At 40.2% G+C, this 15,957-nt stretch overlaps 1 protein-coding gene across 1 annotated transcript; it reads left to right on the top strand.

Moving 5' to 3' along the window:
• The first annotated feature begins 559 nt into the window (after positions 1 to 559).
• Positions 560 to 14,691, top strand: sh3bgrl (SH3 domain binding glutamate-rich protein like). The gene is made up of 4 exons (XM_008419654.2): positions 560 to 860; positions 10,750 to 10,935; positions 13,500 to 13,580; positions 13,930 to 14,691. Exons 1-4 carry the CDS (start codon positions 816 to 818, stop codon positions 13,963 to 13,965), a joined length of 348 nt encoding a protein of 115 aa, XP_008417876.1. The 5' UTR covers positions 560 to 815; the 3' UTR covers positions 13,966 to 14,691.
• The last annotated feature ends 1,266 nt before the right edge of the window (positions 14,692 to 15,957 follow it).

Genomic DNA, 15,957 nt, shown 5'->3' with positions numbered 1-15,957 from the left:
TATACTGTATGTAAAATTAAGAAAAATGCTCATATATGATAGGTATGGTATCAATGTAAAATGAGCATGCATTTATTTTTTTATTTTTTTATTTAAAATATGTATGTTTAGTTCTATTGAAATGATTCCATATATTGATTTTAACTTCAGTGGTTTATTGATGTACTAAATTGTGACACTTCTGGCCCTCCATACTTTCCCGCAGCAGAGGCCTGCAGGGGGCCTGCAAAGCCCGTCTAATGAAAAGTGGCTGCGTCCACAAGCTGCACTGCTACACAAAGACGGCTTTAAAAAAATCACAGCATATATCCTCACTTTTAATTCACGATCCACGCGCGTGCACGCCGGAGCATTCTCTGACACGCGCCGCAGGGCTCAAGAAAAAAAAATGGAGTCTGGCTCAGACAAAGGGCTACACGCTGAAATATTCTCAGACAACATAACCTCGAAGTGATGCCATCTTGACAGCCCTATCGCTCTTTGCACGTGCGCGTTTGCGCGTGCGTGCTCCTCGAGCTCGACGGAGAGAGGGAAGCTTACAGAGAGAGAGAGAGAAAGAGAAATAGAGAGAGAAGGGGCGGAGAGCTGGAGGAGGAGGAGGAATGCCAAGCTCCATCCAGAGCTAAGAGCAGAAGCATTTGCGCAGATAGTCTGCGCTGCAAGAACACACTCTCGGTTTCCCAGCCTTGGAAGTTTCCAGGTCTTTTTTTTAATCTTTATTATTGTTATTGCGCCTCTGCTGCTCCAAAGGCCTGCAACGGAGCACGCATCGACAGCAGCCAGCCTGTGATAATAGACTGCATCAGGGATATAAGATGGTGATCAAAGTGTACATAGCAACGTCCTCCGGATCCACCTCGGTAAGGGATACAACAATGGCATGACTTGTTTGCTGGAGGTTTGTTGTTTTTTTCTTTAAGCATGATTTATTCAGAAGATCCAGGGATACATTTTTTTTTCTGGAGGTGTTGGGTGAACTTTGATTGGATTGGTTACCACCAGGCTGACATTTTTCTGTTTAAAGAATCATCTGAATCATCAGTCAAGAGTTTGACTGCTTTCTTCTAGAAGTTTAGGGCATTCACAGGGGGGCTCGACTCTTGATTTTTGCTAACTTTGCCACAGAGGCAGAAACACAGAGGAAGTGCATACAGAATGACAGACCTCACTTCTCTCTAAGCTGTGGTTTGTAACAGTCACAGCTTCCGGATGTGACAATTCAGACCTTTTTATTCAGCTGAAACGCCCCAAATGACAAGCAAAACAATCACTTTAAAAAAACAACAACTGGAAATCAATAACGGTCTTGAGATTCAGCGCCGTGTCACCTGATGCCAGCCAGCGCTGCCTGGGTCTGGCTCGCTCCAGAAAGCAGAGAGGTTAGACGCTCTCTTCAGGGTTGTGCAGCATTGAGGAGCGTTTGCTTCGGATTTGCAACTTTCTTTCGGAGTGGATTGGAATGATGGTGATGCAATTCTCCAGGGCCTCACTTTCAGAGTAGCAGCTGCTGCTCAGGAGAAGAGTTTAGGACTTTCTGAAAACCACAACTTCTTCTTGTCCTCATTACGTACTAGTTTACTGTTGAATTCTGACAAAAACGTGTTACTTCTAACGCACATTGATCACAAATGTTGCGTTCACGGTACTTTGAAAAGGTTTAGAGTCTGGGGGTGGAGGCTCACCTCTACAGCTGGAGAATGACCCTAAACATACAGCCAGAGCTACAGTGGAATGGTTTAGATTGAGGCATATTTATGGGTTAGGACAGCGTAAAACTCCTAACCTACATCCAAATGAGAACTTGCAGTAGGACAAGAAACAATCAATGAAATTTTATGTTGACTCTACATCCAATTTGTCTGAATTTGAACTGTTTTGAAAGGCAACCACTTTCACTGTTGGTGGAGATGAATCCCCTGTAAAAAAAAAAAAAGAAGTTTGATTCAGGTGGCTGAATACCAATGCACAGCTCATGCAAATTCAATCTTTGAAGGACATATAATTTCCCTTCCTCTTCGAAAGTATGTCCCTACTTCATATTGTGGCATCTGTAAAGTCCTAAAAATACACCCAGGTTTGTGGTCCAAACAGACAAACCCATCAAACACAGAGCCTCTTTCATTTGGACTGTCCTGACATTTGCATTGGCTCTACGCATAAGGAACATTGCAGGACCGGAACTTCCTGTGGAGTCAGGGTGGGCAGAGTTTGGAGTCCAGATTGCCTTCAGTGCACTGTTGTACGTCTGGGCTGCAGCATTTCCTCTCATTGATCCGTCTACAGTACCGTCTGCTGGAGCAAGTGGACGACCTTATGCTCTGTGTGCACAACACACACACACACCCTGCACTGCTTGATGGGTCAAACAGTATCATAACGTTACTTCTATCTAGTTATCTTGACCTGTTCTTCCATGAAACTACATTCTTGCTGATTTAGTCAAAGGTTTGTATGATTGACCAAATGCATGACTGAAAATGTATTTTATACCATCTCTTTCCTGTGGTGCACTCTGTGTCACAGAACGACAGAACAGTTAAGAGCATGGAGATGAGTAGGAGTATTTCCAAAATACCATCTTGAGCCTATGCTTTGCGTGTAAACTCTTCCAGTGGTCATAGTTCTCACTGACGGGTTTTAATCTCCATAACAAATGACAGCTTTCTTCCTGTTTTCTTCTATATGAATTTAAAGGGATTGGTGGAATGATCAAATGGTTCTGGCTACCACTGATACACCTGAAGCTCTTAATCCATGATTAGAACTGAAGACGCCTTTTGAGTCAGAGGTGAGGCAAGAGAAGAAGTCCATCTGCTTTGTGTTTAGGTACTTAGGATTGCCGTGTCCTCGATGACTAAGAACCTACAACAGCATAAGGTGTTAAAATTAGAGATGTACCTTTTAGAGAGGTCCAGATCTTTAGCTTTTGACATTTTTTGATTGATTATCACGGAGATTAAGCTTTTATAGTTGGAAGGCGCATTCCTCATGTCTGAAATATTGTCCATGACTCAGGCGTAAGTCAAACTCACTATGGGCCACTTATTTTGAAAGATAGCTAAGTGTTCCATGCCTTTCTTGGATGTTTGATAGACTCTTACAGCTCTGCTTTTGTCTCTATTCCCTGTTGCAACCCAAAGGTGAAAAAGTTGTAGGATGTAATAAAGGCAAGTGGTGAGAGGAAATCTTAAAATGCGTTAGTCCCATTTAGTATACGATTTTCCAACCTGAGGAGAACGTCCTTTGTTGTATTTCCAGCTACAGTTTGAATCTCTACAGGAAGTACATTGCCTTGTCTTTTAGGAAGTTATCTAGGAAGTTCTTCCAGTACTTCTACCAAAGGAGTATATAAAAATAAGCTCACAGAAGGTACAGCTTACTAGGTCACAATGCCGGCAGTCTTTCTGGAATAGCACAGACATTATCTTTTGGATATTACCCCGCATTCTCGAGGTCATGATGAGGTCGCATTTGGAAAGCAAAAGGTGTAGTTTTACCCAAATCTACAGATGCAAATGTTCTGCACACCTGCACAAGTCCTACTAGTCTGTAGACAAACAAGGGCGACCTGAAAGGGAAATTTTACTGAAGGAACAAAGCAAAACATTAGCCACAACTAAGTAACCTTTCTTGCTCTTATTTCCATTTATGCTCAACAGTCGCACAGTTGAACTGCTTCCTCATTGCCTCAATAAATGAGCAATATAACTTGTGAACATGTTCACGAGTACCTTGGCGTACCTTGCTTGTGTCAGGTACGCCACACTTGGCGTCCTGTTGGTTCTAAATTAGCTTTGTGTTTAATGGCTGCTGTGGCTAGCCAGGCAGTTTGTGGTAGAAACTATTCTTTTTTATCGTACCTTTGGGTAGTGGCAGGGAATCCGTCCAGGGAGTCGGCGTAAGAACCTGTAGTGGCAGTACTGTAAATGCTGACTGAGCTGAAGACTGGGTGGGGGTGACTACCAGTCACCACATTCCAGTAAGTGGTTGTTTATGCTGGAAATCAGGCTACATCTAATTGCAACAAACCTTTATCCCTTAGAAACACATGGGACCGGGGTCGTTTCTTGTTTCCTTTAGCTCAAAGGGCAGGTTTAAAAATTGGGCCTGCGTTGGATTAGAAAGGTCATTGAGTCTTATCTTTGTGGCACACTGTTTTACTGTGTTTTCTTTTCTACCTGATTGAACCGAACACAAACCGACGCCGGTTCTGGGTCAGCAGAAAAATCGGTCTCAGCCTCATTGATCTAAGCCCGCGTTGTTGGATACAGTTCGTCCAATCAATGGCCGCTATTGTCTAGCAGCTGTTTATGCCGTGAGTTAACAGCTGACCTTTTTCTGGGATTGATCAGGCCTGGATCTGATCTCACGCTGGACCAAAGCTCCCTGGGGGAGTTGTGATGGAATGCAAACCACAGTGCATGATGCTGCACATTCCACGTCCTACACCTTTAGATGAGCACAGTTCTCCTTAAAAATGTTAAATATCTCCAGCAATGTCAGACGGGCCCAATTTTTCCATATCCAGAAATAAACAACGGATTTTGTCTGTATTGGATCTGTTGAAGAAATATTAGCGAATCGGGATATTGTAAAATGAAGGAAATGTTGATCCAAAACTGTTTCTTAATATATCTTGTTATATTCTGGGGAATAATTGTGTTTGTCGTGTGAAAACGCATGCAATTCAAAAGGCAATCAGGGTTATCTTAAAAACTTATGCACAGTATTTTTCCTGTAGTAGTTTTATAAATTTACTAGTGGTGGGACCCGATTGAAATTTCTAACAGGGTCTGTATTTAATAATAATTTTAATCAAACACCATACATTGACTAAATACCCAATGTTTTCAATTCAAAAACCCTCTTTTCTGTCAAATTATTGAACATATAGACATATCAGTTCAACACCAAATACATTTATTGTTTTTCATTTGTTATTTAGGTGATTCAACCAACACGTTGGTGCTAAAATGCTACTGTACCCATCCAGCTTTCAAATGTATCAGGAACTCCTGATTATTTATGTCACTTTTTAAAAAGAAAAGTCTTTAGATATGTGGAGTGTGGATGCTGGTGTTAGCGTTATGTCTGTGCTGATGCTACATGTTTAGCATCGAGATGCTATTTTAGGCTTGAATAGTTTCCCTAATAGGCTAACTCCTTTTAGTGCAACTTGAACGTAACAATAATATTTCCCAGCATGTACTCAGGCAATTTTTAAGCAAAAATTAACCACTGGTCAGTCAAGAGAAGCAACTTTATCATCTGTCGTTGTTGTTGCTTGTGCGTCAGATTAAGGGGCATGCCAGAAACAAGGCATTAATTCAAGGTTCTGGCTGGAACTTTTGTATGGAAAGAAAAAAATAAATTATTAATTTCGTAAATTCTTTCAATGCGTTCAAATCTTTGTAATTAAACTCTGAGCTTTAGAGTTGTCAGATTCATGTCCACATTGCTTGTGTTTTTGATATCAATGACCAACTAATCCTCAGCAGTCATGTTGCCTTTCCACCAAGTAATGTGGCACTGATATATTGATGGACCTCTACAACAAGTTAAAGGGGCAGTGTTATGTATTTTTCAGACACATAGTGCCATTTTATACAGTGAAGTAACTATGTTACCTTCAGTTGTTGCATATCTCAAACATAACTCAAAAAGAAATTTGACTTTGCAGTTTATTGCCTTGAAATTGGGCCTCTGTCTCTTTAAGAAGCTCCACTCTTTCTGAAGATTTTTGATATTTGATGGGACATGTGAAAATTGTAGTTGTTGAACGCACCACGAGAAACTAAACTGGTCATCCAGATCTGAAAGCATACCATGTTTTATCAAAGTTATCAAAATCAGTCAATCATGTCTTTAGAGTTGTAAAAATGTGAAAAATTCAAATGTATAATGTCAAATAGATCATTGCCAAATAATTGTCAGTACGTTTTCTGACCTCTCCAGCAACTGGCGTGATTTATGAAAACAATGATCACAGTAACACGGTTCAGAAAGGTCTGACTCACCAAGGCAATGCTTGGTAAACTCTTATATTTTATGGGTAATGAATTCAAACTGCATGTTAAAGAAATGTTAGGTCAGCTGCCAAGCTGCCGACACCCGATTGAGATCTCGGTGACCAGGGCGGTTAAGCTCCTGGTCGCCATGGAGACAACACAATGATGGGTTGACTGCAATCTGTATCCTTGTTTACACAACGATAATGTATCGATAAAGCGCCATCGTCCTTACATTGCGCTGTCCTTCTAGCAACAGGATCTGTTTCAAACTGCACACAACCATCTACACCAGAGAATCAACACTGGGATGATCGTTTTTCTTTTCTGTTCCATGTTTGCATTTCGGTTGATCTATCAGGAAATTTGCATCCTGTTTTCTTTGCAACCTGAGACGCTCCAAAACAAAGGCTGGGTCAGGCAAATCAGGCTTTAAAAACGCTGCAGGTTTGCAGCCTGGAAGCCACACAGCAGTGGTGTAACAGTCTCTGCCTGTTACAGAAAAACCCCCATTGGTGCATGGTAATTTCATACCATTCTAGAGAAATCGACTGCAACTGAACTGCACAAGGAAAGAAGAGAAACATATTTGAAAAATTAAAGAGATCCCTTTAAATATTCTGATTTTAATTATGAAATGTTCACGTGTCAGTTTCAACTAAAAGACCAAATAAAAAAAAAAATGCCTTTCCTAGCATATCAAACAAAAAAACATAAACAGAGAATGTTTGTTCTGATTCAGGAGAAATGTCGGACACCCCGGTGGCAAAGTGTTCTCTTGGCAGTCCAGCTAAATATTTGGGATATTTGAAGGGATAAAGAGAAGCGGTGTTTGCTAAAAGCACCTCAAAACATTCGGATAACCAAAGTCAATTAGATGTTACGACGGGGCTTAAAAATAAAATCACTGACTATTTTCATACCAGATCAGGTTACCATTTTTTTTTTTTATCGATTTGTTTTTCTTGCTTTCTTCTCTAAAAGAGAAATTCAAAAGGAGAGATATTTTCAGAGTGGTTTTATTTCAATCATCCCTGTTTTGATTATTTGAGTTGCACGACGACGCATTGGGGCCGGGCTAATGGAATTTTTGTTTAATTACAAGAATACAGTCATGTTATTACCAGAATAGAGACGTGACTCTAGCAGAAAAAAAAAAGTCATAAGATGACGAGAAAAGCGACTTTTTAATGAGAAAAACGATTGGATAGAGTTATCATGATCAGACTGACCAGCTCAGTTTCTCTGGCTCTTTCTTCCAAATAGACACAGTTGTTTGAATAATTGTTTCCAAGTCCTGCTGCTGAGGGATAACTTGATGCTGATGTGGCAAAAGGCTAAATATTTCTACTAAATATCATCTTTAAAACTTGCACCAAAGTACAACTTCACAAGATGTTCCTCATTTTTGTGTCGGTTCTCACAAACCCTCTGCTTCGTTTTCCTCATATTAAGATTGCATTCTTGTGATATTATGAATTTATTCTCTTAAATTAGAAAATAAAAATCAAAGCCTGACGCTAATATTGCCTCATAAAGTTTGCCTGAATTCAAAGTCCAAATAAACATAAGTTGTAAAATACACTCGTCAAACAAGATGGCGGCTATGAAACAAACCCAGGACGTGCATTGGTGGGGAAAAAAAAGAAGCCAGATTTTCCAAAAATTAAATAAAAAAATAAATGTGATTATCCTATAAAACTGATCATATTGTGAAAGCCTTGTCAAATTGTCGGAGCAATCAACCCAATCAGTCAAAGAAAGAAAAGTCAGATTCGGAGAGCTGAAGGCTGTTTTTTGTCAGCGTTGCAGACGCTCCAAGCAAATGCTAGTAAACTTTGCAATTCCAGACGAGGGCCAAACACTCTCCGTCCCTTCAAAACGAACCAACGGAACAGACTGGAAAATAATCTTTTGAAGAAATAGACCTGACACAGCATGAGGGAAAAGGGGGAAAATTCCTGCTTATGGCCATTCCTGAAGACAAGGACGGTTGGTTTCCCTCCTTGCTGAAGTCGCCAGAGGCTCGAGTCAGGGCAGAGGACAGCAGAGAGCATTTCAAATGGGCAGAGCAGGGAGTTCCCACTGAGCAATTAGAGCAAGAGGCACATGGCATGTGGCCAGTTTGTCCCACAAATTAATTTTGCTTGGCAACGGCACAATGCGCATGCTTTCTGAGGCCGGAGTTAGCTAACATGTAGGAGAAAAGACAAATGTGCCTTCATCAGGATTTAGGACCAGGTCAGTCTGTTGGAAGCGACGCAGATTTGAGTCATACGAAGTACAAATGTGTGTGTGTGTGTGTGTGTGTGTGCGCGTGTCTGTGTGTGTGTTAGTGGAGACAGGCTCTGTCAAACAGTGTGTGTGTGTGGCGTTCTGCTCTGCTGGTTTAGCCCCACGCCGGTTCCCATAGCATGCTGGCTTTTGGGACTTTGCCCCCTTTTCCAGCCCGGTCATTAATTCACACTGTGCCGCGACCAATCTGCCAGCACCGGTTTTCATGCCTCGGTGTTTTCTCAGCAGACGATTGTTGGAAATCCACCTGTCTTCATCTGGATGCCATAAAACACTGGGAGGAGCCCGCGTAAAGGAGGGGGCAGTCGGAGTTGCCGGGGCGGCTGCTTGATCCCCAGGTGTTGATTTTGTGACGAAGCTGCGTTTATGTGTGTGAATGCAGCGTGTGCAGCCGAGAGTGGGATATGTGTGGGTTTCTCCTCGCAGAAGGCCTTATTTGGCTCATGTTTGACCAGTTACCTCCTCTCGAGTCCCAGAGGAGCTCTTGTTTCCGTCTGGCCTTGTAGGGCCATCCTCCCTTCTTACACACACCCACTGGGAGCCTATTGGACTGCCCTGACACACACACACTCTCTCTCTCTCTCTCTCACATATCGACGTCTTGAGACGAAAGAACGCAAGAGTTAAAGTCTTAATTTTCAGCCTCTGAGTCTGTCTTCTTAGGATCCTTTGTGCTAAAACGTAAAACAAAACACAACAGTTTACTTTAGAAGAGATTCGATCTGAAGCCACGTCAATCCGGAGACAGTTTCACTTTCTTTTGGCTGAAGAGTTGCACTTTGTTCCTCCTTTCAGGTTAGAGTTAGGGTTAGGAGAGGCCTGCTGTCTTTATTGTAACAGGGCAGATATTTAGCAGAAGAGGCAAACGGGACGAGTGGATGGAACAGACAGGCTGTTGGCAGAAATGCCTGTCGAAAAGGTTCACACCTACACGAAAAAACCAGACAGGAAGAGAAATATTCAACTGCCTCCACATCAAGGAAATGTGTGCGGGTTATTTTTTTTAATCACCTTCCCGGAGTCCAGCTAAGTCAGATGTATTTGTAAAGCATGTTTCGGCAGCAAGGTGCTGTACATGGTACAAGCATAACACAATTAATAAACGTGATGAGGACATAAAACAAACACACAGGCAACAAATATTACATTATCTAAAACATTATCATCAAAATCATCCAAAAAGTACTGCAGAATATTGAAATGAAGACTAGAAGTAAGCAATGTTCCAGTTATTATTGCTCAAGATTGATTCAACAACAGCAGGTGTTTAATATCATTTATTGCTAAGTTTATAAGGTGATTTATAAACACTACTTTAAAGTCTAGTCTCTGAGCTACAGGAGAGTTTATGGACTTTAGAACCGGGTTGACGTGCTCCATCTTCCTGGTTTTAGCCAGAACTCCATCAGCAGCTGCATTCTGGATCAGCTGCAGCTGGAGTATTGATTAGTTGTTGTTTTTTTGAGGACACTGTTGCAGTAATAGATGCAACCAAAGATAAATGCATGGTGCCACATTTTCTTTCTCAAGATCTTGTTGGAACTTTGATTCTTTAATCCTGGGAATGTTCTTAAAAAGGCCGACTTTGTAACCATCTTTATGTGACTCTGAAGGTTCAGGTCAGAGTTCATCACTACGCCAGGTAGTTTTTGCATCAGCAATTTGATAACTGCTCATGAGAAGTTTACTGTTTATAATTATACGCTACACCTGGAGTAGAATTGTGAAGTGGAAGAAAATATTTTATAAATTATCTACTCATGGAAGTCCGGAAAGTGTGACATATGCATTTAGCCTTTTTTACTCTGATACCACCAAAGAAAATCCACAGTAATAGAGTGGATACAGAAAAAAAAGTGGACTAATTGAAGCTAAATATGTGACTTCAGTCGCTGCGACAGACTGGCGACCTGTCCAGGATGAACCCCGCCTCTCGCCCGGAACCTTAGCTGGAGATGGGCACCAGCAACCCTCCTGACCCCACTGAGGGACAAGGGTGTTAGAAAATGGATGGATGGATGGGCTTCAGTCGCAAAGAAAAATAGTGCAATATTTTCTTTGTTGCTAACAAAATCTCAACTATGTGGAAAATACTAAAAACTTTATTTTTTCAAAGTGTTTTAATTACATTCCTTAGTGACATTTTGACTGTAGGTAGATTAATTTCCCTTTTTTGTTTTCTTTGCAAATAAAATTCAGTGTCCACCTACTGCTAGTAATGCGTACTTAACTTCACCCACTTTTCAGGAACAACGTGGTAACCTAGCAACAGAGCAACTTCCTTAGCTCTATTTATCTCATCGTAGACGTTTCCTCCTCTCTGCAGCAGACTGGTGACAGAGCGGTGAACCCTTCCCTTCCTCCTAATTTTACAACTAATAACTGACAGCTTCCTTCTTTCTCTCTCTCTCTTTTTTTTTTTTTCCATCTCCGCCCCCAAACGCAGATTAAAAAGCAGCAGCAGGACGTGATGGGCTTCCTGGCGGCCAATAAAATCGAGTATGAGGAGTGCGACATCGCGGCCAACGAGGCCAACAGGAAGTGGATGAGGGAGAACGTACCGGAGGAGTCACGACCTGCCACGGGGAACCCTCTGCCCCCTCAGATCTTTAATGAAGAAAAATACTGCGGGGTGAGGCCGACTGGAGACGTTAAAACCACCGACACGACAGCTTTTCATATGTTTAAGATAAATTTAAAGACAAATTTATCTTAAACTGCAACTCATATTTGTATTTTTGCTTATTAGTGAAGATATTGAGGAAGAAATCATTTGTGAGAAGGAGTTCTTTTTGGTACCTCCATACTTGTTGGGACTCTGGGTAATTATGTGTAAAGAGCCTTAAAATAGAGCCGCCGCCTTTTACGACCAGCTGTGCTGCTGCGATGCATTCAAGTACATTTTTTACATGTAGCAGTTTGCTTATTAGACAAACTCTAAAGTGATCTAAGCGTTTTCTGTTATCAAATATCCGTAAAACCTTTTTAAAAGAACCCATAATTACATCTTAAGTAGGGATTTTAGTGTTATGAAGTGATTTTATTAACTGATAAAATAGCTGTGTTTCCGTTACAAATGTGCGCAAACTATTTTGTCAAAATTCGGCTAATGTCAAAAAGAAAAAAAGTGCAATTGCAGTCTTTCCATTAAATAAGACACACGATTAAAATCACACATGAATAAAGCTGTTCATACGATGTCATTAAAAAACACAGAGCGCTGTCAGGCTCTTATTACCACTTCCTGTCGTCTTCTTCGTCTTTTCCACCAGTAGGAACATCCGGTTGTTGATCTCGTGACTGGTGTGATGTGGGGGGAAAAAAAACGTGTTTCCATTGCAGTGTCGCGAAATACACTAATTTCAAAAACTACCTCATTCTGGCGCAAAAACTTTATGTAGAAAAACATGAAATTTATTTCAGAAATTACCGCGTTTTCAACAAATATATGGTCAATGGGAACGCAGTTACTAAAAGCAAATCTCTGGTCAGGTTTGTAGCACTGAAGCATATTGAATCTGTTTATTTATTTGTACGTACCAAACTGGGATTTTTGTGTACTGGTACCTAATAAAAGATAGTCTTTTTTAGCGAAAGCATTTCCATTAGGTTTTTCATATTACTCAGTCAGCATTAGACTGCAAACAGATTCAGTGACATCATTGTCTGACCTTCTGAGCAGGAGGAAAATATATCCATGGACATGAACAGAGCTTCATTTAAGTCACATCACCAGGTAATGAAAGTAAATAGTTAACTTTCCCACATTAACCAGAGACCAGTTCTGTGACGTTTTTGCTCATTTTTCTATTAGGAAAATGCTTACATAACCAGGCCAAAACAAAAACAAATGCACACATAAGTTATCTTCCGAAACAAAATGTTAAATTCAGTTTTTTCATTACTTTATTCTTTTGCTCCGCTCAGGGATGCTGTTTAGCGACACAGCATGTCAGCACGGCGTGAACGCTGCCCCTAAAAGCATGCCGACTGTTTGCAGGAGTCCTGCGCGGCTGAAGGTGAAACTGCACTTGCAGGTTGTATTAAATGTCACAGACAAAAGAGCGGAGCAATTTCGCAGAACATCTGCAGCTGTAGGGCGTGTTGGAGTGCGTGGGAGAAAAAAGGAGGAAATATAAAAGGACCGAGACGGAGCGAGGAACCGGGAATGTGAGCGACTCTGTCCGACCAAACGGGACGTGGGGGAGTACGGGCGGCTTGCTCATGTCAGCTGTTCTCTAACCTCGGCGATTAGATTGGCTGTGAAAACGTACGCAACATCATTCATCAAACCACAGTGGCGTGGCAGTTGCTTACAGTGTGATGCAAAATTATGTGTAAAACCTTTCCATATATTACGGTCAAGAAAAGAAAACTAAAACCAGGCATTGTGTAGACTGAAAAACGTGTAGGTAGAAGCATTTAGCTTATTATGCCTGATAGTAAATTATCAAATCAAAATATCAGAATGTTCCCTATACATTCTTCTAAAACATCTCTCCAAGGAATTCCAGCTGCCTCAAACTCATAAAAGAAAACATAATCAAAAATTATTGTGATAAAAAAATAACTGTGTATTAATAAAGTACCTGCAGATAAACTATGAATGAAATCAAATAGAAACTTAAAAATCTGGGAGACTTTTAAATTCTGAATTTAAAAGTCTCCCAGATTTTTAGATGGGAAATTATTTATGTTAAATTAACAAATTATTTATTTAACGTAAATAATAATGTATGCTAGATAAATTATTAGTATTTAACATGACTGCCTGAGAGACATTGGATCAGCTCAGTTTAAAAACATGTTAGCATGGCCTAGTCAAAGTACTAGTCATACACTCTCCAACAAATCTGACTGAGCTAGAGCTGTTTTTGGAAAAGAATGAGCAAAACCTTCACATACATACACTTAACTACTTGTGGCTATAACTGCGCCAAAATGTCCTTCTACATAGTGTTGGCTGAACAGAAACATGCCACACATTTCAGATTTTTGTTTTTCCCTATTTATATGCTACTTTCTGTTAGCTAATCACATAAAATCTCAATAAAATGAATAGCTTTTCAAGGCGCTGTGGACTGTGAAAGATTCCATTTCAGAGGATGCTGTTTAGATATAGATGAGTTGACGACCCTAACCCTGAACCGACTGAACTGTTGCTGCTTCTCTTTTCTTTTCTTTTTTTTTTGCCAGGACTACGAGGCCTTCTTCGACGCCAGAGAGGACAACGCTGTGTATGCATTTCTGGGTCTGACCGCTCCTCCAGGTTCGAAGGTGAGCTCATAAAACAAAAACACACCTGTGTTCGTCCTTTCTGCGAATTGACAGTGCTGCAGTATAACCACACAGAACATCTCTAAATATAACTGTGTTAATTTCGGCTCAGAAAACACGTTTATAATTACCACACAATTCATCTGTACAACAAACCGCATCATCCTCACTCCACAGTATCTTCTCTCTTGCTTACTGGCACCTCCTGTCGGCCGCAGCAGGAACTGCGGGCGTGCCGGTTGCCGTGGAAACAGAGCCGTCCTCTACGGCATATATTTAAACCGATATCCTCCATTTTAGTTTAACATACCCTTCCTCTTCTTCTGTCTCCCTCCTTGTTTGTCACCAGGAAGCAGAGGCTCAAGCGAAGAAGGCACAGCAGTAGCATTTCTATCGCCGTTTCTACCTTAAACCTCAGGCCTTCCCAAGACCCGGACTGACCCAGAACCGAACCGGAAGAAAAAAACAAAACAAAAAACAAAGAGAAACAACTCACCACTCGACTTATAAGCGCGCGGACCGATCGTTCATTCTTACCTTTACTCAGTGTGTTTTCTTATATTTCCGCCGTGCCTTCCCAGCAGCAGGTAAAAGCACGGAGCACTCCGGTTAGCCTCAGCCTGCTAAACCTGTTAGCCTAATGCCCATCTACCATCAGTATGAATGTGAAAACCACATCACCAGGCACAAATGAGCGTCTGAAAGTAATGTAACTGAGGTCCAGGGTGCCACCAATGTCATCGTTAAATATTAGCACATAATAATCGTTTACACCACCAATCCTGGAAACACCTAATCCAATATTTAGCACTCCACAGTCATTAAAACATCAGCTGCTTTCTGGACTGTTCTGGTCTGTTAGCCTCTATTTTTACTTACTTGGTATTGTCTTAATGCTAGGTTATTAGCAATCTTTTTTTATTATTATTATTTCAATGTTTAAGAATACCTGCCAAATGGCCAAATGAGGGATTGTTTTTTTTTTAATTATTATTATGTGTCTGTATTTTGAAGAAAGCTGCAGTTGGAATCATATTTCCCGTTGTGTTTCTTATTTCTGTATAATGCCCCCAAACTTAAATAAAACACAAAGGCGACTGTTGGTCAATCAGTAATATGTATTTTCAACTTTTTTCTGACACTTTTCTATATTTTGTGCACAACAAATAATTCCCAGGGGTGTAGAATGTAATATTTTTGTTTTTACTAAAATTATTGTGTTTCTCACATCATACATTCTCAATGAATATCCTCTCTAGCGATCTAAAATTACATCTTTCAGTGACTAAATAAAAATAAATTTTTGTAAATGTTATGCAAATTCAAAATCTAAGCTACAGGAGCATTCAAGCATTTTTATGGCATAAAATTACACTGAAGGCATTTTGAGAAATCTGACCTTTCATTTGAGTACATAAACATAAGCTGTAACTCATATCATCCAAATATCTTCAAAGAGTCGTTCTGAATGTTGAAGGAAGGATCTCTGAAGCAGTCAGTCTTGCAACAAATGGGAAAGAACCTCTGACTGAAGACAATATATGAATGTCATGCTAAATCTGGGCAGCAGAGATTATATTTCTTAGCAGCAGGGTTAGGTTTAGTTCTAGAAGCGTTAATTCTAGAAGCGTACTGAAGATTCAACACACAATGAACATGTAGAAAAGCAACTCTTGCCCTCAGCATCACAGTATTTGTTATTTTTTGAGCCATTAAACTGCATCCTGAGTGGTGATTAACATATTAGCTTAAGGAATTACACTTAAAGCTAACTCTTAATGATTTAAAGGAAGTAAACAAAGAGTAAAGACGGCTGAATTCTTGCTACATTTTTAGATGTTTATAAGAAAAATCAAAATTGTGCTTGCATTTTTTTTCTTTACAGTTACGTACTAATTTGTGTTGGACTAGGACAAAAAACGACAATAAAACACGAAAGTTTGTGGTTATAATGTGACAAAAATGGATACTTTTGCAAGGCATTGTAATCTGCTTCAGCTTAATGTAATTGAACAAACTGCTCTAACAAGTACGTCATCCAAGAAAACCAAGTCAGGAGGAAGACTGACTAATCAGCCAGCTGAGGTCTTGTGACAATAATTAGTGGAAACAGCAGAGAGATTTACATGAGACACGTTCTTTGAAAAATGCAGAATGGGAACCAAATCCAAAAACCTTAATTTTGATATTTGAAACAAGGCTAAAATGTACCTTTACAGTGGGGAAATAATTATCGGATCCCCTGATGAATCTTTACGTTTCCTCACATACAAAAAAAAAAAGAAAAAAAAATCAACCTTATCTTTTATTTCTTTGGTTTAAATTCAGGATCTACATACAAAATAATCAAAAATAAATTCTTGCATTGCAAATATAT

Source organism: Poecilia reticulata, linkage group LG10 (assembly GCF_000633615.1).
Source record: "Poecilia reticulata strain Guanapo linkage group LG10, Guppy_female_1.0+MT, whole genome shotgun sequence".
In the NCBI taxonomy this organism is placed as follows: domain Eukaryota; kingdom Metazoa; phylum Chordata; class Actinopteri; order Cyprinodontiformes; family Poeciliidae; genus Poecilia; species Poecilia reticulata.
This window is presented reverse-complemented; position numbering and strand designations above follow the sequence as displayed.